A 21,274-nucleotide genomic window follows, 5' to 3' on the forward strand; every position below is an offset into this window, starting at 1 on the left:
GGTTTAGCTAATCGGACGAAGCTGAAAAATTACGTAGAAGTCTAATCATTGAACGGCGTTATAGCTTTAATAATAAACATATAGTAAAGAAATAAACTATAAAAACTAGACTCACAAACTTGTTTATTAAGTAGCTACATGTTTTTATTTATTTGAGTGAACTACCAAGCCTCTAAAACTTGCTTACATCAATTTAGAAAAGCTTGGTGGTGCGTTGTTAACTAAGAAAACGGCCATTTTCTTCGACCGGGCCTAGATCTATTTGAATTTGAATTAGATTTTTTTGTTCACGCAAGGTTTAGAGCCCGTGACGTCATATTTTATTTACTTGTGCAACTAGCTACAAAAGTTCTAGAATGTGTTTACATAGGACAATAAAAATATCTGCATTTTAGCAGACCCACCTTAGTTGACGTCATAAACTTTCATTCCCTCCCGTAGCATATTTTGTGTGACATCATTTACGGACAACCCTATATTACTCATTTCGGTGTTTGGTACCGACATTTTAATGACCACAATATGACTGAAAGGTGGAGACAAGGGGATCGACCATAATAACGACATCACTACCTAAGTGATAGAATGGATGATTTTTGGAGACGATGTTATTACATGATGGAAGTGGAGGGTAATTGTTTTCGCCTCTCTAGATCTATACATACAAATGATGAAAAAACATTTATTTTCATCAGAAATATAACTAGATCTAGAAATCTTACTAGGCAGAGCGAAACTAATTTATTACATTATGACTTTCCGTGACAGCGAAAATATGATGCAGGTGGAGGCTTAATTAAGGTGAAGAGAAGTAAAAACAAAAACTAACATCACTGTGGTTAAATCACTAATTAAAGAAAATAACACTTAAAGCCTGAAATGAAAATAGCAAACATTCGAACAATATGAATACATTTAAACTGGGTAGTAATGTTTAAACAAACTATTACAAAAAAACTGGATTTTCAAAATGTTGCATCATGCAAAAATTCTAGAACTATGGTGTTGATAGTTGGTCAATTACATTTTTTAAAGGGCAGAATTTAAAAAAAATATTTAAAAAAAAAAAAAAGACAAGACAAGACAATCGTATGTAAAAAACAAAAAAATTTCCATACCGGTAAAAATGAAAGAAAAGCTACGCTAAATAATATTTTGAGATGGCTGCTGTTTTTACAAGCTTTTACTTAGTTGGCAATGTTCGTTACTGGGTTTACGGCAAATCTTGCAGCTCAACTTCTGGCCAATTTCTGGCCAGCGGTACACACTTTCCATGTACCTTATCTTTGAGGGCAATGCATGAATATTGAATATCTATATTTAACTTAATTAGAAGTTGAATTAGTCATTAACATTAATTGAACGGTTTTGAAACTAATGGGACGTAACAAGATCAAATGATAACAATCATTTGATAGATTACGGTATTTATCGGCAGAAGGGGAGATAACTAGCTAGACTCTGGGATGTGGTTCATACCAAATGTTTACAATTTCACAGGCAGGTCGAGATAGTGAAGACAATTAGCAGCAGATGGATTGTTTTTCTAACGATTTCAAACCAATGGGAGGTAGCAAGATTAAGAACTAACAGTGATGTGACATTTCCGATTTTTAGCGGAAATCCGACGTTTCAGTTTCAGCTGCAGTTTTCCTCCGCGGATTTCATTTTATCCGAATTAACCTGCCGATTTTCGGTTTTTACGAAGTTTTAAAAACCAGGAAATTACCCCTACCGTCTCAGCCCACATGTGCATTCCACATATTCCTATTAAAGTCGAATATTACAGTACTTAGGTCGAACGTACAATAAAAAACGTACATTTATTTTCAATTGGTAGATTGCGCTAGGTCTGATGGTGCGAGGTTAAGATAATTGTAGGTCAAGATTCAGAATTTCGGCTGATTTCCGAATTTTTCAGTACGCATTTTTTTAGTCCTAATTTCACGCTGATATTTTAGTTAAATATTTATAAAAAACCACAAAGCAATCTAAAATAATGCCGCTCTTCAAATGAAACTTACATATCCTAACACTGGTTTCTTCACAGTCAATCTCGTATGTGTGGAAGTCTAGCGCCTAATTTATCTGCCGTCATTTTAACTCGCAAAAGTCGACAGTTTTTCTCTGCTTCTAATTCTATTTCGTAACCTCAAATTGATATCGAAATCCTTAAAAATTTACAATGAGGACTAGACTAACCCGCCCCTCCTTGTAGCAACGGTGGCTCTTCTTACCTCACCGTGACCCCAAGTGCGTGTTTCAAACTGTTTGGGGAAAAATAAAACGACGTCACATTCAATTTCTATAGCTATGACTTGTGCTACTACTGATCTCACAACTAAAGTGAACTCTACGTGACCCAGACCGTGTCTTGTTTGTAGAAGAAAAAATACGATAGGAAATGTTTTTAATAAGGGGTCTTCTATAAATGAAGTCATAGCCTACTTGTAAGGGGATCCTAATTTTGTGACGGGGGGGGGGGGGGGGGGGGGAGGGGGTGGGCTCAGTTCATATGACGTCATACTTTTGTATTTTAAAAAAGAAATGTTAGAAACTGAATTTTAGCCATATTTTAGAAAACTTTTTAAATAAACTTAAATAGAAATTGATTAAAATACCCTATTGGTCCAGCTCAGTCAATATTTTAGAAAAAATAACGTTTAAAAAAAATTCAAATGCAATTTTTTTGGGGGGGGGGGGGGGGCAAGGTTGTTGACTGAGGTGTGATATCACTAAAGGGTGGAGTATGGTTTTCTGTGACAGAGGGGAGTGGGGAGTTTAAAATCGTCAAAAAAGGCCCATGTCATTTATAGATAACCCCTAACAATCTACAACCTTTCCAAAAGCATAAATAACGATGAGGTAAATTTTAGTCAAATGTTTTTACAAGTATTAATTCCAAAATATTTTTTTGACATAAATATCAGATCAGAGATCCTTTCTGATTTCACCAAATCTGGTCAGTTCCATTTTCCATAACAGGAACTAAAACTTACAAATTACAATTAATAGAAATCAAGACTCTTTACAGCTGAAGACTTACATTTTTACCATGACCATCTTTAAAAGAATATAACTTAATTTAAAATTGAAATCAAGAGTACAACTAGATCATTACAGTTTAAATTAGCTTAATGGTTAAGTAAAACTTAATTACCACCTGTTACATTATAAAATTTAATTTTTTTAAAAAGTTGTTTATTTGGTAAACATTAAATTGCAATTAGACAAGACTTTCAGTGCTATTTTAGAGTAACATAAACTTCTTTTATTTTAAAATATTAGCAATATTAAACAATTAAACTGCGATAAAAAAATAATATAACTTATGTAATAAGGAATTAAATTTGAAAACAAGAGTACAGTATAGTGTATATTAGCTTAGTTATAATAGAACTCAATTGCTGCTTTAGTTACATTTAAAAAAATTAATTTTATAAGTGTTTTATAAGGGAAACATTAAATTTTAGATTAACATAAACTTCTTTTATTTAAAATATTAGCTATATTAAACAATTAATTAGAACAGTAACAGCGTGAGACTGCCTTAACTGCGAAAAAAAAAATAGATCAAACATTGAGTTTTTGTCTGAAAAAGATGACCTATTTTATTTCATGGTCTGCTTACATCCCTGAGAACTATCCTTCACTTGATCAGCTGGCTGTTGTCTGTAAACTGTCATAAACTTTCTCGAATATTCTTATATAACTCGGAATATAGACATGATTTTTAATTACTTACTTTTAAAAATAGAATAGAATCTCGTAGAAAAAAGAATTGCGCACCAAGCGAACGCCAAAACAAAAATGTACAAAATAGTGCGCAATATTATTAGTACTTTTTGAATTTACATGAGTTTTTTGAGAAATCGGAAATAGCGGAAATTAGTACTTCCCGTCAAAGGAAATTACTCAAAATTTGATAGAAGGTAGAGAATTAGATCTTTTACTTACATGTGAAATTTCATTTATCTATCTGAAATAGTACTCAAGTTATAGGCTTTTTAAAAATTCAAAGTAGAAAAAGTACTACTTCCGGTTATCGGAAATCGCTCAAAAGTTGATACGGATCTACGATTTTGATAAAATACTTATATATGAAATTTCATCGACCTAGCTGTAACCGTACTCAAGCTATCGTGTTTACACACAGACAGACAGACACACACACACACACAGACATACGGACAAGATTGCAAAATTATGTTTTTCCGTATCAGTGAGGTGTAAAACGTCGAGATTTTTACAAATCTAGATTTTTTTTTTTGCACGATTACAAGACTTTCTCTATACTTCGTATATACGAGAAAGTAAAAACATATATAATAAAATTTTGTAGCAACAAGCTTTAAAATGCACTGAAAATTAAATAAGAAAATAAAATAATCTACTTTCTTTTATAAAATCATTTGTAGGTGATTTAATGCTTTGCAATACTATTTGTAGAGGAGAAAAAATGTGACAGAATCAATAAATTATTTGCTTAAGAAAATTATATCACATTTTATCAACTATTTATAGTGTTGTCAATATCTCTAAAAAAACATCATTAAATTTAAATTCTCTGTATTAAAGCCTTTAAGCATTACATACTCAACTATCATTTAAATAGGATTTTACTATCAGCTGGGAAATAGTTAATGAAAACAGCAAACTTTAGATATATCATTATTGTGATCCCCATAGCTTGTGTTTCCAATTGGCTAATGTATAACAATGTAATTAAATTGTCTGATGTAATTATTTCCTATGATGGGACTTACTCTGTGCGTGTAGTCTGCTCTTGTTCTGTCATGTCATTTCATTAATAAGATTACTTGTGACAACACATGAAACCCAGACAAGAGTGTATTAGTTGTGAATAGAACATAAGAGTGAAGAATTTTATTTGTTTCAGTTACTGTTCTTGTGAATTTTATTCATGTTTTGGTGTTTAAGTGAGATCTTTTTTCCTTTGATGCAAAGATTTGTATAAGTTAGATTGAAAAAAAATATTTATTCTTTTATTACTTACCTTCAATATAACTGTTGGAGAATGCCAGAGAAAAAAGCTAACAAGATAGGGAAAAACTCTTTATCCTCTTCTGGACAAACAAGGTAGATACATTTATGTAATTAGTATGGAGGGTTTGAGGGCAAAACTCTACATATATTTTTAACCGTAAGGAATAAAGTGGCAACAATTTAAATTTAACATCAGTCAAGTGGGATATTTATGCTTTTTTTTTATTAAAACACGTTAGTAAAAAAAAATGTGCATAGATATCCTTTATGCAATCAGTGTTCTACATTCTGTGATTTTATTAATTAAAAAAATTGTATTCCGAAAGAATGAAAATGGGCGATGAATAAACTTGATTTGATTTGGTTCCGTCAATATAGTGATGATTTATCTGCTGTTAAGCTTAGGAATTAAAATGTTGGTCAGTTCTATTTACTTTAAAAAAATTAATCAGGGCATAATCTTCTGTATATATAAAAAGCAATGTTTGTCTGTTTGTCTTTTATGCATTACTGCACCTTTCACCGGATCGGCATGAAACTTTGGGAAGTTTTTGAGAATAATCCTGGCGAGGTTTCTGTGAAGAAAAAAATTCTGACTGCGGCACCTCTGTCTGCAGGATGTGATTTGGCGCCCCAGTTATTCTGTGAGCACTATGGCGCCTACGTTCATTTTAAATAGCGCGATATACTGTGGGTTTTAGTAATTTTCTAAATTAATTCAGGCGTGTTCGCCGGCACCCCGGTAGGGCTATTCCTTGGGCTCTATGGCACATACGTTTTAAAAAGTGCTATAGGAAATGGATAAGATGTAATATAATAGTCATTCATTGAATGGAATCAGGCGCATTTTCCCGCACCCCTCAGGTTATTTTGTGGCTAGCCATGAGACATTCTTCTGAGACAGTGGCAACGAGCGGGGACAGGCACACTAGATTACTTAATATAATTTTTCCATTCTGATATTTCTGATAACAAAAATATTTGGCATATTCCTCACCTTATGCCCATGTTTCGTAATGTCTTAGTAAGAGCCAATTACATTATGATGTTTTGCATATCATTCACACATGTTGACAGAACAAATTAATACCAACATGAACTTAATCATCAAATATTAAATAATTATGATAAAGCTAATAAGCCCAGGACAGAGATGCTAAGAAAGCTGTTGTCAGCTGCCTATGTCCCAGGAGAGGTGACAAGCTAACCACCATCCAGTAATTAAATAACTCTGAATGTTCTAAAAAGACGTACACAACAAAACAGAGTACCTACATTTCATGTCAATGTCAAAAACAGATCAGGTTCTGTCTGTAATGAATGAATTTATCAGATCAAAATATATTGTTTTATAAAATACACATCTATCTAAATAAAACAACTAAAAGAAGTGTTTTTTTTTTCTTTTTTTTTCAGGGTTTTTAAGAAAAGCAGTCCCAATGGCAAAGTAAGAAGTTTAAAAAATTAAATAATGCCAGTTTGATTCCTGCATCTTAGTTTGCTCTTTTGCATTAATCCAATTTCAAAATTACTTAATGCTTACAATTTGATTATTTAAGTGATCATCCATTTATAATATTCACAAAAAGTTTAATTTGTGTTTTAATTGATTTTCATTGATAATTTATTATTTAGAAATTTATTATTAGAAATTGTGTTTTCACTTAAGGCCATTAACATTACTGGCCTTTGAAATAATGTTTTAGATGTATTTTATCCTGTTGTACTGTCAAAAAATAATGTAACTAAAACCTTTTTATGTAACAGTTCAAAGTTAAAGACATAAAGTGAAGCAGGTTATTTAGGGGATAAAGAAATCTTTATCATTTTGACTTTGTTCTTTTACTTCAGATAACAACTTATTTGGGAAAGAGAGATTTTATTGATCATTTGTCTCATATTGATCCTATTGGTAATTATACTTTTTGAAAAACTTACTTATTAATGTATTTATGGTAATTTTTTGTTGGTTAAGAATTCTGAGTGTTAAAGACGATATATCATAATCTAGTTTTTTTACTGTCATAGTTTTATCTCCAACTGTTCATTTACTAAAAGTGTTGGGAGGGTGGGTAGGCAACAGTTCCGCCAGACCCCCCAGGGGGGGTGGGGGGCACGCCATTTAGGGGCCCATATCCGACCATAATAATTTTTTTATAGTTAAAAAAATAATATTCTTGCATTTTTGACAATACGGTAAAAGCTTTTGTAAATAACAAACAGATCTACTACAGTAGTGATGTTATACAGTAGCTAACACATACTGTTGCGTAGACAAATTAAGCCTGATCTGTAGTGTGAAAGATAAATTAACGTTCAAAACACTTCCAAGACTTATTTCCCTTTTTTAAATAGTTAAATAGGGGTGTTGATAAGCTCCTTTTAATATATGTGTACTAAACAAATTAAAAAGCAATTAATTCTCTTAATTATTGTTTTTAAAAAAAATACATACCAAAGAATGACATAGCATAAAAAGGAAATATATTTAAAACAAATAATATAAATACAAAAAACCAAAAAAATAAACAGCACGAGAAACCATTACACATACAAAGCTTTCACGTTTTATATTCTTTTGACCAGCTAAAACTCGAGGGTTGACAATATTACAAAAAACATTGAATAAATTAGTTCTAAATCTTAAAAAAAAATAATTCAAAACATACTAATGCATTTCACACATGACATGTAATTTGTTTAAATTTAAATAAACAAGACATTTTCTTTTCAAAACCCGATCAGGCCAGAAATGATTATCCAATGTTTGTATTCTGTGTTTGTATATACATACATATATATATATACATATATACATATATACATATATATATATATATATATATATATATATATGGGGGGCCCAGAATTTTATTTTGCGGGGTGGCCCTTTTTTTCTAGTTCTGCCACTGGTAGGCAATTGAGGGAAGTAGTGCTCTATAGTAGATTATGAATCTTATTTTATAAGTATTAGTTTGACAAAGTAAAAACTGTGAGGCTTACAGGGAAGTGGCAGTAGTTAGAATTGGGCAAAATTAAAGTATTTATTACATTATGTATAACTATGTTCTAGATGGTGTTATATTAGTTGATCCTGAGTATCTGAAAGATAGAAAGGTATTTGCACATATTTTGGCTGCCTTCCGCTATGGACGTGAAGATTTGGATGTTCTTGGACTTACTTTTAGAAAGGACCTATATCTTTCATCAATGCAGGTTGGTTGTCTCAAACGTTTGTTAAACTCAATAACATGAATATATAACTAAACTCAGAACATAAATTTTAAAGTATTTATGATGAATTTGTAACATTATAATACAGAAAATGAATGTACAATGTTCCGTTTATATTACACACTTACACAAGCTACCTAAAGACTGAAATGTATTTTTAAACCAAACTAAGGTATAATGAACACACTTTCAGACTAAATCATGAGGTTCAAATTAGCTGTACTAAGTCCCCTTGACATAACTCTTCACCCCCACCCCCTGTCATTTGAGGTTCATTTTAAGAAAATAAAAACTATGGCTATAGGAAATATCAGTAACGAAAGATGTATAAGTTTTTTTTTTTAATTTCCATAGTAATTAATTAAGCTAAATTTAAACTTAAGTTTTTGATCAAGAATGCTAAATCTACTAAAGAACTTAAGAATTAATCATGTATTGGCACCTGTCTGACAAAACAAAGAGCTTGAACTGACAACACCTTCCCAAAATTGTGTGTTCAGGTTTATGCAATGTGCTGACAAAACCTACTTCGAACATTTAATTTAAAGCAAGGCAAATAAAAGATTAGATCAATGAATGGATGAAGGAGAATTTACTGGCCAAATAGCAATCCCACAATCAAGAAATGTATTGACATTAACAGAGTACAAGTAAATATCCACCCTATCCTAAACATAAAAGAAATATTGAGCTGTCTGAATTTTAAATATGCAAAGTTAATTTTTTTTAAAATCATAACAAATAAATACATATTTCAATAGCTTTTTAATAAACCTGAGTGTCTTGTTATTATTAGGGGTCATCCATTTATGACGTCCACAAATTTTTTGGGATTTTGGACGACCCCCCCCCCCCCCCATTTACAAATATCCACTTAATATTCTCTTAAAAGTCCAAACGCGTCCGTAAAAGTCAATTTTTTTCAGACCACCCCCCTGTTCGGACGTCCTAAATGGATGACCCCTTATGTTAACAAAATTTCACACAAAAGTATTTAACCAAATTTTTAGATATCCTTCAACTTTTTAGTGATTTCTGTTAACCAGAATTACTACTTACTCTACATTTGGTTTCTCAAAATCTGATTTAGGGTGAACAATATTTTACATATGAATGTTACATTGTATGTTTAGGATTCATTCAACTTTGGAATGATTTCTGATAACCGGAAGTGGTACTCTATTTCCATTAAACTATTTTAAGTTAAGTAGATGATATTTTTTACACATAAGTATCAGATCATTAGTCAGGTAAATGAAATTTTTTTTAAACATATGTATAAGATCTTATACTTGGATTACTTTCAATTTTTGAGTGAACTCTATTAATCGGAAGTGGTACTTTACCCTATTTCTTGTTTCTAAAATACCAGTTACTTGAGTTAAAAAATTCAGTCATAGGTATACATGGGTATATGATCTTATTATTTTGATTATTTTAGCCATTTAAATTTGATAACTTTTATAGTCCACAATTCTTTTTTCTATGCGATTTAGTTTTATTTAAAGTTATAATAGTGTCTTCCTAAAATTACAGAAGGTCCTGAAATTCTCATAAAATTTTAAAAATCTCATGGAATTCTCTTGAATTTTTAAAAAATCTCTTGAAATTTTGTGAACAGTGAAAATCCTAAAACAATTTTGGTTTTAGTTCAGTCGATCTGCAAATTGTACTTAGATCAAGATTTAGATCTCAATGATGGTAGAGCAAAAGCGATACATATATTATTTAAAAAATTGTTTTCTAGATCTAAATGAAAGTTTAAAAAAAATGTATCAAGAAATATGCAAATTCCAAACATCGTCACCAGCGTGATCGCCGCTCCCTCTTTCTTGGAGGGTTCACTGTGAGTTCATATATATCAGCAGGCCTAGAGCATATTTCATAGCATGAACAATTGCTATTTGTGATTGTTGGTGACATCCCTTTATAATTATATTTCCCCCTAACCAAGTAATTTCGAAACGTACTTTGGGTGTTAGAGAGTGCACATGTATATAGCCCTTTTACTAGATAAAAGTAACTCGCATTTTATTAAGGATGTGAATTCCAAATTTTTGCACATTTTCAGTCCAAATTTTCCACTGATGTTTTCGGTTAAATATTTTTGAAAACAATTGTTAAATAGTAGATCTTATCTATTATAAAATGTCACCATTCTTTGAAGGAGAATACATCAGCAGAGCCTAGTTTGTGTTTGATACAGCTTGTTTTAGGAAAAAATAAAAATGAAATCACGGTCAATCTCAAATAGCAGTGCTGTTCCTGCTGTGACGTGCACTCTAGGCCTATTATATTCTGACCTCAAATGAACTCAATGTAACCTTTCTACCTTTCTTGTTTAGTGGGGGGGGGGGGGGGGGAAGATAAGGTACCTTGACAAATTGTAACAGCAGTCTATTACTACTATTAAGCTAAAAGCATAAATAACGATGTGGCTTGGTTATTATCAGGATGGTTATTTTTGGTTCAAATATTTTTTCAAGTGTTAATTCCAAAACACTGTTTTAAATGAATAGTAGACTCTTTCTAATTTAAGCTAATCTGGTCTAAGTCTATAACATTTTACCTCACATGAACTAATACTTTCAGGCTTAGTGTTAAAAAATGATTGATACCATGTCCAACTTTAAGAATCTTAGATATTATCATTACATTGATAACAAAGTGGGCATCTAGATCAGGGATCTCCAAACTTTTCAGTCCGAGGGCCGCATTAACTATCAAATTTCAGCTCAGGGGCCAGTTTCTTCCAGGCATGTCTTTGATTTTTCTGGGCAAAGATCTTCAGCCAGCACCAACAAACGTTTTCTCCGTGGACAAAAATATCTACGCAGGCCGGATGAGAGGACCTCGCGGGCCGCATCTGGCCCGCGAGCCGTAGTTTGGAGACCCCTGATCTAGATCATTGCATTTACTTAGGTTAAATTTTGAAAAAAAATTCCCTTTTTTATTATATTGTAAAATCTATTAAATTAACTGCAGATAAGGGAAACTTTAAATTGTAATTAGAAAAGAATTTCATTGTTATTTTAGAGTAACAGAAACTTCTTTTATTTAAGATATTAGCCACATTAAACTATGAATTAGTACAATAATGGCATAAGACTGCTTTATTTGCAGAAAAAAATAAAAAAAATAACAGATTAACATAAGCATCTAAATGAGCAACTTAATGTAAATGTGGCCATACAATACAGATTTCTTAATTTTAAAAATCTCCTAGAATTTATTTAAAACTCTTGAAAATCTCATGAAATTTATTTAACACACTTAAAAATCTCCTGGAAAATTCCTGGAATTTGTATTTCGTTTTGGAGCATGAACCCTAAATGTGGTATTTTGCTCTTCTTCTGATTTCTCAAACACCTTCAGAGTTTCATAATTTTATATCTTGTTCTCATAGAGCATATTCTAAGAAATTTTCACTTCTTTGAGTTATTAAAAAAAAGGGCTGGTTTTTGACATACTTTTGTTTTACAAAATAACATACAAGAAAGTCTAGGGGAGGCCACCTTTGTGTTATTTTAAACAAAGCACTCTCTCGGACAGTCACATGGCAACTGGCAAATAAGTCTCAAAGTAGTGAATATGGGTACAGTAGACACAACCATAAAAGAATTTGACTTTTAATGTTTATTGTATTTTGTAGCTTTTAAAATGTATGTACATTTGAACATTGTCAGTTTTATTATCATCATGCTTTACAAAGCTAAATTACTGTTCAATTTATTTCAAGGTTTATCCTCCCCTTAAAGATACCAAGGAATCCAAACCATTGACTAGATTACAAGAAAGACTCATTAAGAAACTTGGACCAAATGCTTATCCTTTTTTCTTTGAGGTATGTTGGTATACAATATGTTTTTATATTTTATTTTCAAAGTGTATTTTGTACTTTTGACTAATTTTATCGTTGTTTTTTTTTTGTCCTCAGTTATTGTTTATGTATTTTGTATTATTTAAAAACATTTCCACCTCTTTTTAGCTTCCTCCCAACTCTCCTGCATCTGTTACACTTCAACCAGCTCCAGGAGACACTGGCAAGGTATTTTTTGTTTGAAACTCAAATATAAATTATTATTTATTTATGTGTATTTCTCTTGTAAAAAGCAACTTGGTTAAGGGGTAGAGCACTCTTTTGATTGCCTGCCAGTATCCTGTTAGCTTCCTTTTCTTGGTCTACCTCTCCTCCTCCTGCCCTGTGGATTTCAGGTGAGGGCCTGTCTTGTTATGCTTGATACAGGCTTCCTGAGTGTGTGGCCAATCCATTTCCATTCTCTCTGGAGGATCTCTACTTCAACTGGCAGTTGATTTGTCCGTTGGCATAGAACATCATTTCTGATGGTTTTAGATCAGCGCATTCGCAGGATCTTTCTGAGGCATGCGTTTATAAATGATTGTATTTTCTTCTTATTTTAGCAGTTATTCTCCATGTCTCGGCTCCATAGAGTAAAACAGGTTTTACTAGTGTGTTGAAGATCCGGATTTTTATTCCAAGGGTTAAATCTCCATAACTCCAAATATTTTTTAGGTGGTTGAAGACTGCTCTTGCCTTGCGCATCCTTATTTTTATGACTGCTTCTGTCCCACCCTGCTTATCAACAATACTTCCAAGATACAATTTCCACATTGACTGTCTATCCAGGCTATCAAAGACCTTCTCGTAATCTATGAAAATTATATAGAGAGATGAGTTCCACTCTTGGGTGTGTTCAATGATGATGCGCAGGGTAGCAATTTGGTCTACGCATGACCTTTCCTCCCTAAAGCCCGCCTGTTGATCTCAAAGCTGGGGGTCTATCGCTTCCTTCATTCTGTTTAATAATATTCTGTTGAAGACTTTGCCTAGGATGGACAAAAGTGTTATCCCTCTATAGTTAGAGCATGCACTAAGATCGCCTTTCTTTGGAAGGTGAGTAGTCCCTCCTTCCACTACTCTGGTATTTGTTCATCTTCCCAGATTTTCTTGAAGAGTGTGTGTAGTAGTGTGGTGCTAGTTTCTATATCTGCTGTCAGTGCTTCTGCCGGTATACCATCTATTCCTGGAGCCTTCCAATTTTTCAACTGCTTTATAGCTTTATATATCTCTTCTTTTGAAGGTGGGTTGCAGTCTATAGGGAGATCACTTTCAGTTGGTGGTATATCTTGCGTGCACTCTGGTGTTGGTATATTCAGTAGTTCTTGAAAATGTTCTGCCCATCTCTTCCTCTGTCCTTCCACATCAGGTATTGTCTTTCCATCTTTGGTCTTCACTAGCCTCTCTGTCTTACTGTACTTCCCAGATATCTTCTTAAATGTATTACACATCATGTACTATTTAGTTTAAAATAAAATCTTAAACCCAAACCATCCATGAACTTGGTGGGGGTTTTCTACTTTAAACTATACCCATTTATTGTTGACACTGGTGACGAAACGTACGGTCATGTGATCTTTTACATTTAACATATAAAAATATGCAATTCTAAAAAGATAAGGAAATATGTTGTAATTATTTTTCAAAAAAGAAAAAAATATTTGAACTAAATACTCAAAAAAAAATTAGACTCCACTATAATGTGACACGGGGTTTAATTCATCTGACGAAGCTGACAAATTACATGGAAGTCAAATCATTGAACTGAGTTATAGCTTTAATAATAAACTTTTACTGAAGAAATAAACTATAAAAACTAGACTGACAAACTTGTTTATCAAGTAGCTATATGTTTTTATGGTTTTTTTACTGAACTATTAAGCCACTAAAACTTGTTAACATCAATTTAGAAAACTTGGTGGTGTGTTGTTAACGAAGAAAACTGCCATTTTCTTCGACCGGGCCATGAGTGATTCTAGTGATCGCTATAGTATTTTTTTTGTCAAACTCGGTCTTTTTTTACCATGCTCAGAAATGATAAACAATTTCAGTGTTTTAACAGGAAAAAGGACCACCTTTCTGAAAATGCTAATAAAAAAAAATTGTACAATGTCAGAATCACATACTAATTTTCAAATTGCTTTGTTTTTTAACATTTAAAATATTTCATCTTTTTTTTTTGTTTATTATCCTACTAAAGTCTATTCAATTCTGCACATTTTACATGTATTGGTAAAAATTACGCAGAATTAAACTGCTTAAAATTTACTTTTTAACGGTACCAAGCTTATTACTATATGAGCCCTTTTTATTATAGAATCTACAAAGTGAAAAGCTACTACATCTGAGCGTGCGGGCGAAAACTGTTTTTTTATGGCCACTTGACATACCTATTTGGCAAAGCTTATCATTTCTAATAGAATTCCTTTAATTTTTACCATTCAGCAAGATGGATATATTATACATGATTTTTATACATATTTTTTTTAAGTTTATTTGTTATCATACAAGTGATTTATTTACAGCCTTGTGGTGTTGATTATGAGCTTAAAACATTTGTGGCTGACAACATAGATGAAAAACCACATAAAAGGTAAGACAGGGAAAAAACAAACAAATTTTATTTTAAAATATTGATCTTGTATTTAAATCTAACTGCAGCATTTATAACTTGTTTTATAAATGTTATAATAATAATTGAAGAAAATTCATATTTTAAAATTTGGCTCTGAATAAGCTATAATTTGATTTATTAAAATAACTTTGAGTAATGCTGTTTTTTTTTATTGCTAACAAGATTTTATTTGTAGAATTACTTAGATCAAACATCAAATTGAAATACGAATTTATCTGTTACGATTTAGGAATTCAGTTCGTCTAGCAATACGTAAATTGACTTATGCACCAGAAGAGCCAGCTCCTCAGCCTAATGCTGAGGCTGTCAAAGATTTTATTATGAGTCCTGGTAGCATTCGATTAGAGGCTTCTCTTGACAAGGAAGTAAGTATCGAATTTACTAAAATCTGTATTAAAAAAGTAAGTGAAAATTGCAAAACCTCAATTTTGTAATGAAATTCAAACAAAGCATAGCAGATTTCATAGAAAGTCTAGTCTACATGACTACCCACTACAAAAGTTTTGTGATAAATTGTTAATAAAGAAGCGCAAAGATGCTTTTACCTTCTTTTAATATATCTTGTTTCATATACTTCCTAAGAGGTCTGCGTAGTCGAGTCGGTAAAGCTCATGATTGCTAAATCAAAAACGTCTCGAGTTTGAGCCCTTGGGTAGATGAGGCTCGATAGCTGGGGACAGCAACTCTTCTAGGATAGAAACTCCAAAATCAAGCAACTGCTGCCTTGTAGTTTGTTCTTGGTTGGAAAAGCTATGGAAGCAAATCAAAAAAGAAAAGCATGCTGAAATTGTATATTTAATTTTTTTAAAGGGAATCCCTTCTAACTCTAAAATTAAGAACGAAGAAGAACTTCCTAAACTTTTAGATGTTTTTTCTAATAACTATTTATTTATATAAATTTATATTTTTTTTCCTTTTACTTCGTGAGTAACTTTTGTCTAATTGAGTTCAAGTGAGACTACCTTAAGTTGGTGAAGGAAAAGATTTTCTCATGCTGTTTGTTAAATACTGATTATTTTAATCTAAACAATAGAACTTTTTTATTCTATAGTAATAAAAACAATTCAAATTACACTTTAAAAAATAATTAAAGCTTAAATTTTCTTTATATACAAAATGAATTAAAAACCAAGGATTTAAAAAAAAATCACATTATTGTCTCTCTTTTAAGACTTTATGTAAATGTAGATATCTTTCATGATTGTGTTTGAAATTTAAACAGCTTATTTTTCTCCAGAAATATTACCATGGTGAAAGTATTGCCATCAATGTACTTGTTGACAACAATACAAACAAAACTGTGAAAAAGATAAAAATCTCAGGTAATTTATTAACTAAAAGTATTAACATTTAAATAACTCTTTGTCCTATCTATCTCATCTTCTCTAATTTTTTTGGAATGGCTCAAATGTAACTACTATGTACTTAAATTAATACATTTGAAAATATACATTTTATATTTTTACTTAGAATAAAGCAGTAAAAGTATATTTGATTAAAGCTTTATTTTATTTTTAAGTTTGATAGTTCACAACGTTTTTGTTGATGGCATCAAATAATCTGTTGTAATCATCTTTTTATCATCAAAGTTGAATTTATTTTTGTCTGCAAAAGTAGATATACTTTATATGATTACTTGCATAACAGTAAAACCTTTTTTAATAGTCAGAAAATTTAAATCTATCATATTTTAATTCCTATAATTTATAGTACATCAGGAATGTGAACTGGCATTATATGACAAAAGTTACAACTCAATTTTGGTGGTAGAACAAGAATTTGCGTGAGTTTAAGGCCAGTCAGTAGGATGTTATCTGTGAAAATTGAATCATGTATCTAGTTGTGACTCTTTCAATCAAGACTGAGAAATTATTGTTTTAGTTAAATATTGCATTATAATGAGTATTATGTGTATCACCAATGTTATATGGTGAATATTTTTGTATCATAATTACTATTTGTTCAAGCAGCATGTTAGTTGCTTTCCATTTAATACAAATAAAATAACTTAGTCTTTTAAGAAATATCAGTTCAGAACAGTTTACATAAAAAACTAATAATATATTTTCCAATATCTGCATCACCAATTTAACTGTTGTCTATCTTTAAAATTAGAAATATATCCTTCATTAATAATTAAAATTGTAAAAATTACAAAATCAGTTCGGTTTGTTCGTTTTGTATCTGGGTAGACACTCTAAGCACTGCGTCTAAAATCCCACAAAATAGCTTTCAGTTGGAGTTGTTTTATTCTTTAAATTCATTGTGTATTAATTAAATGTTAATACCATTCAGTAATTTTTACACTTAGCTGATCCGTAATTTTAAAGTAGTGATTCAAGTTCCTTTGTCTACAATGTATATGGTCCTTTCTGGTAGATAATGTTGATGAGCTTCTCACTAAACTTTTCTCAAACACTTTTGCTCTTCACAATGATATTTTGTTATCATTTTTCACTTACTAAGTATTTGTTTTGTGCTAACTTTGTTACAAAGTATCTTTATTGAAAAACTTCCATATTTTGAGATTTTATTTTTGTCATTTTATTTCAATATTTTAGTGTTAACACAATTTTCCTGAGCAAAATTGTGTTTCTTTTTTTAAAAAGAGAAAATTTATCCTTTTGATCAATCCACACTTATGCCAATGTTTCAATTTTGAAATTATAGCCCACTGTCAAGTGAAAGAAAACAGTCTTCTGGTTTCCTACATAAAGCCTTTTTTGTTAAAGTCATAAACGTACCATTTTTTGTAATTGTAAATCCAGTCATACACTTAAGAAATAACTTGTGCTATACACCTCTTTCAAACATTTTTATAATACTTTTTAAAATATAATATATATTATATATATAATAAGTAAATGATATTACTTTGGATATAAGTTTATGGTACACTTATTTCATGTGTAATGTTTTGATGTTTATAGATGTTTTAGTGAACGTAAGGTATCTATCTATTTTTGTCTCCTCATGTTTATGCACAGTTCGACAGTTTGCAGATATTTGCTTGTTTTCCACTGCACAGTACAAATGCACAGTTGCTGATTTGGAGAGCGAGTAAGTGATGCATATTTTTCAGCTTTTCTTTTCTTTTAGAGGTTGCTTGTATGGTTTTGCCTGTAAAAATCCATAAAAATAAGAATCCCAGTCAGTGTAAATTAAGTTAATAGAATACCTGTGAAAATTGTGTTACAGCATCTTGCATGTAATATAATAACACTAACTGCAAAGCCTTACAGATATTAGGCAAATTTTTTAAAAATTATCTTTTGTTAGATATTCCCTTGTCTAAGTTTGTTGTTAAAATTAAAAGTTAATGGAAACAATTTGGAAAATGAACTAAAAATTAATTGAAATGATACCATTATGATTAACCTTGTAAACTGGGAGCCTTTCTAAATAGTAAATATTTTTTGAGTTGTGTACATTACATGACAGAGTAAGTTAGGCAATTATAAATTATATAGGTAGATTATATTATTTTATGTCTTTTTGTTTGAGTAGATTTATATAACTGGTTTCCCAGAAAAAAGCACAATGAAAAATTACTGAAACTGAAAAATCAGAGCCAAATTTTCTATTTGAGCATTTTGCCATGTTCAATTTTCTGGTTGCATTTTAATGGTCAACATGTAACTGAGTATGAATGAATGTAAGTTCTGAAGCAACTGACATTTGCATGTGCTATTCACCTTAGTAACTTATCTTGATAAAAGCAATTTGTATTCACTTATTCAGTCAAATATTCGTTTGTGTGAATTGTAACATTTTAATTAATAAAGTGTATTTGTAATTGTAAATTTCTATTGAATTGAAAAAATAGCCATGTTATGCAAAAAAAAAATGTCACATCAGTGGCGTAGCTAGGATTTTTGGGCCCCTATGCAAAAATTATCAGATGGCCCCCTTCGTCAGCTTTTAAGCTACAATAGAGTTAAACTAAAAAATCAACTGATACTTATGATGGAGGACATAAAAAATATAAATATTCTGTACATTTTATATTTTATATGTCCTGATTGTGTATTTATACTATATTAGTATGTGGTTTTGTAAAAATGTTACAGGCTTACAGTTAATTGTTTTTTTTAAGTAAACAAACACAGTAGCGTTATAAAGCGGGGGCAGAGGTGCGGTCCGCATCGAATGACAACATTTAGGCGTGACACCATAACAAGACATTGTAAAATTTTTTGTCAAAACTAAGTTGTTTCCAGATTAGTGAGAGATGGTTAGTCGTGTGACCTTGTTTTCTAATACTGAGATAGGTTTAGTTAAAATGTAAACAACGCAACTGCTATTTTTTCCGGATCTTTCTGGTGGTGGCACGGGTTGGTCCACACTACCGCTCAAACACCCTTGGGCGTGCTGTATGAAAGCATTGAGTGTATGTTAATTATTTTCCGTAATAGGTGTCAGTGGCGTAGCGGGAGTGACTGTTTACACTACCGTAAGCAGCCAGAAGCAACCTCTGTCCCTAATTTAGAACACTTGTGTGATTGGTGTCATCTGTACGCCGAGGGTTCAAAAGCCGCCCCTGTTGCAGTTTAACTGTTGAATCAAGTAGTACCCCTGACTCTGCAAGTCACCCAATCAACGGATCTCGTGCACTCAGGTAGCCGCAGGGTAACTGTTACTACTGTTTGATGTGCTGGAGGACACCCATTATTCGATTTAGTAATCGATTTTAGTATCCCGAATTATCCCTAGTATATAGCGCTCATTAACACGAATATGGCGCCGTAGTGCTCATTGGGGAGACCAGGGTGCACCGGGTTACATGAACGCCGGGTGCCGGCTGATGCGCCCCTGCAATTTGAACGCTGTATTAAGTAGTAGCGCTGACGCACTGCGCCAGACACCCAATCAATGGGACCCCAGGTGCAAAGATAGCCGCTGGGAAACTCTGGGTGGCAAACTGCACCGCCTTACTGCCTGGGCACCACCCTCCGAAATAAAATAAAAATTTAATGGCAGAAACCTTCCCAAAAGCCAGAGTATCTTTCATGCACCTTTTGAGGAAAAATGTCAGGGGAAAAAAACACTTCCTTTGGAGTATTCTCAACGATTTCCCAAAGTTTCTTGGCGATTGGATGAAAACCAAAAATTTATAGTGTTAGTAGCGCCATATTGTTACAGATTAATTTGATAAAAAATTGAAAGTTCATTAAGGTAAAGATATAGTGATATTATTATGGATTGCCCTATTCGACCCCCCCCCCCCCCACTGAATCCCACTACTTGTAAAGTTTGAAATGACTGGGGGCCTATTTGGAACTTTTAATTATTTCTACAATAGAAAAGAAACTGAATTTTAATTTTATTTTAAAAATTATTTGTATAAAACAAATATTAAAATTCCAACGTAAAAAGTTTTTTTTTTTAAGATGGAAAGGGGCCCCTAAATGGCTTGGGCCCCTATGCCTTGCTTACGCTAGCTTTATGATAGCTACGCCACTGTGTCACATGTCACAAGGTTATACTGGGGGAAAGAACGCAAAACTAATGGCGTCATCTTCCAATTTTAGAATATAAAGAAATGAACTATTTCATTCCAATTTGATTTAGATCTACTTATTAAACGCTATGAAATGTATACAATTTTCTCGGCCTAAACTTATAAAATTTACTTTATCTATTTAGATTCTAGAGCTACGGAAAAACTAGACTTAAGCCAGCCGTAGATTCTAGAATTAGTTCCATCTCCATATAGATCAAGATTTTGTGCCAATAATGAGTTTTTGCACTAAACTATTTCAGGCCTTAATTATTTTGTATAAATCTTTGTTTGTTTATCTATGGAATTGGCTAATTTGGGATAAAAAATTCATTTGAAATAATAGGGCCTATTTGCGTAAAGTTTCTTATGCTGACTCAGTCTAAATCTACGTTAAGTAACCATCTTATTCCGCACATAAGTTGAAGTGCCGAAATAGCTGAGATGATAGTGTAATAGTTACCAATAGTTTTAGATGGGAATGATAAAGTTGCCTATCGGGACTTGGCGGGACATGGGGCAGGTGAAGTGCAGTTCACCTGTTACTGTCTTCTAAGCATATAAAGGGATACTGTGGTCAGACCCATGCTCAGCCAAAATAGGTGTTTTTAAACGCCAAAAACAACATAACTACCATTGAACAGCCAGGTTTTTAAGTATATCATTTAAGTCTCTTAACAGCGTGTGCATTTGATATGGTGTTATGTTGACTAATAATGTATATAATTTGTTATTTTAAATGTGTCAGATTTTTTAGCTATTTGCTTTGTCAGTAATATCGTTCAATGTGTAGTAAAGCGGATAGCATTTTGACAAATAACTTTTTTATAAAATATTTATCTCAAACAAGTATAACATTAAAATATAGAGACCTATAATTCCCGTGTAACAGGTACCGACGGCTAGTTATAAATAGATCTTCTCATTTAAAGTACATCTGCACCATTGTTTACTGCTTGAATTTATTTATTTTAAATTTTAATCACTGAAGCAGTAAATAACCAACAGAGTTCCCTCTACCTTCTAAAGTTTCTGGATG

The 21,274-nt window shown here is 31.9% G+C and overlaps 1 protein-coding gene across 1 annotated transcript; it reads left to right on the plus strand.

Annotated features, from left to right (window-relative positions):
• The first annotated feature begins 4,778 nt into the window (after positions 1-4,778).
• LOC131930483 (beta-arrestin-1) lies at positions 4,779-18,770 on the plus strand. Its single transcript, XM_059286996.1, has 10 exons — positions 4,779-5,100; positions 6,424-6,454; positions 6,859-6,919; positions 8,081-8,223; positions 11,981-12,085; positions 12,230-12,289; positions 14,626-14,693; positions 14,965-15,100; positions 15,973-16,057; positions 17,723-18,770. The coding sequence occupies exons 1-10, from the start codon at positions 5,039-5,041 to the stop codon at positions 17,797-17,799; spliced, it is 828 nt and encodes a 275-aa protein (XP_059142979.1). The 5' UTR covers positions 4,779-5,038; the 3' UTR covers positions 17,800-18,770.
• Positions 18,771-21,274: the final 2,504 nt, after the last annotated feature.

Source organism: Physella acuta, unplaced genomic scaffold (assembly GCF_028476545.2).
Source record: "Physella acuta isolate Inbredline_101_S28 unplaced genomic scaffold, ASM2847654v3 ptg001786l, whole genome shotgun sequence".
NCBI classification, from domain to species: domain Eukaryota; kingdom Metazoa; phylum Mollusca; class Gastropoda; family Physidae; genus Physella; species Physella acuta.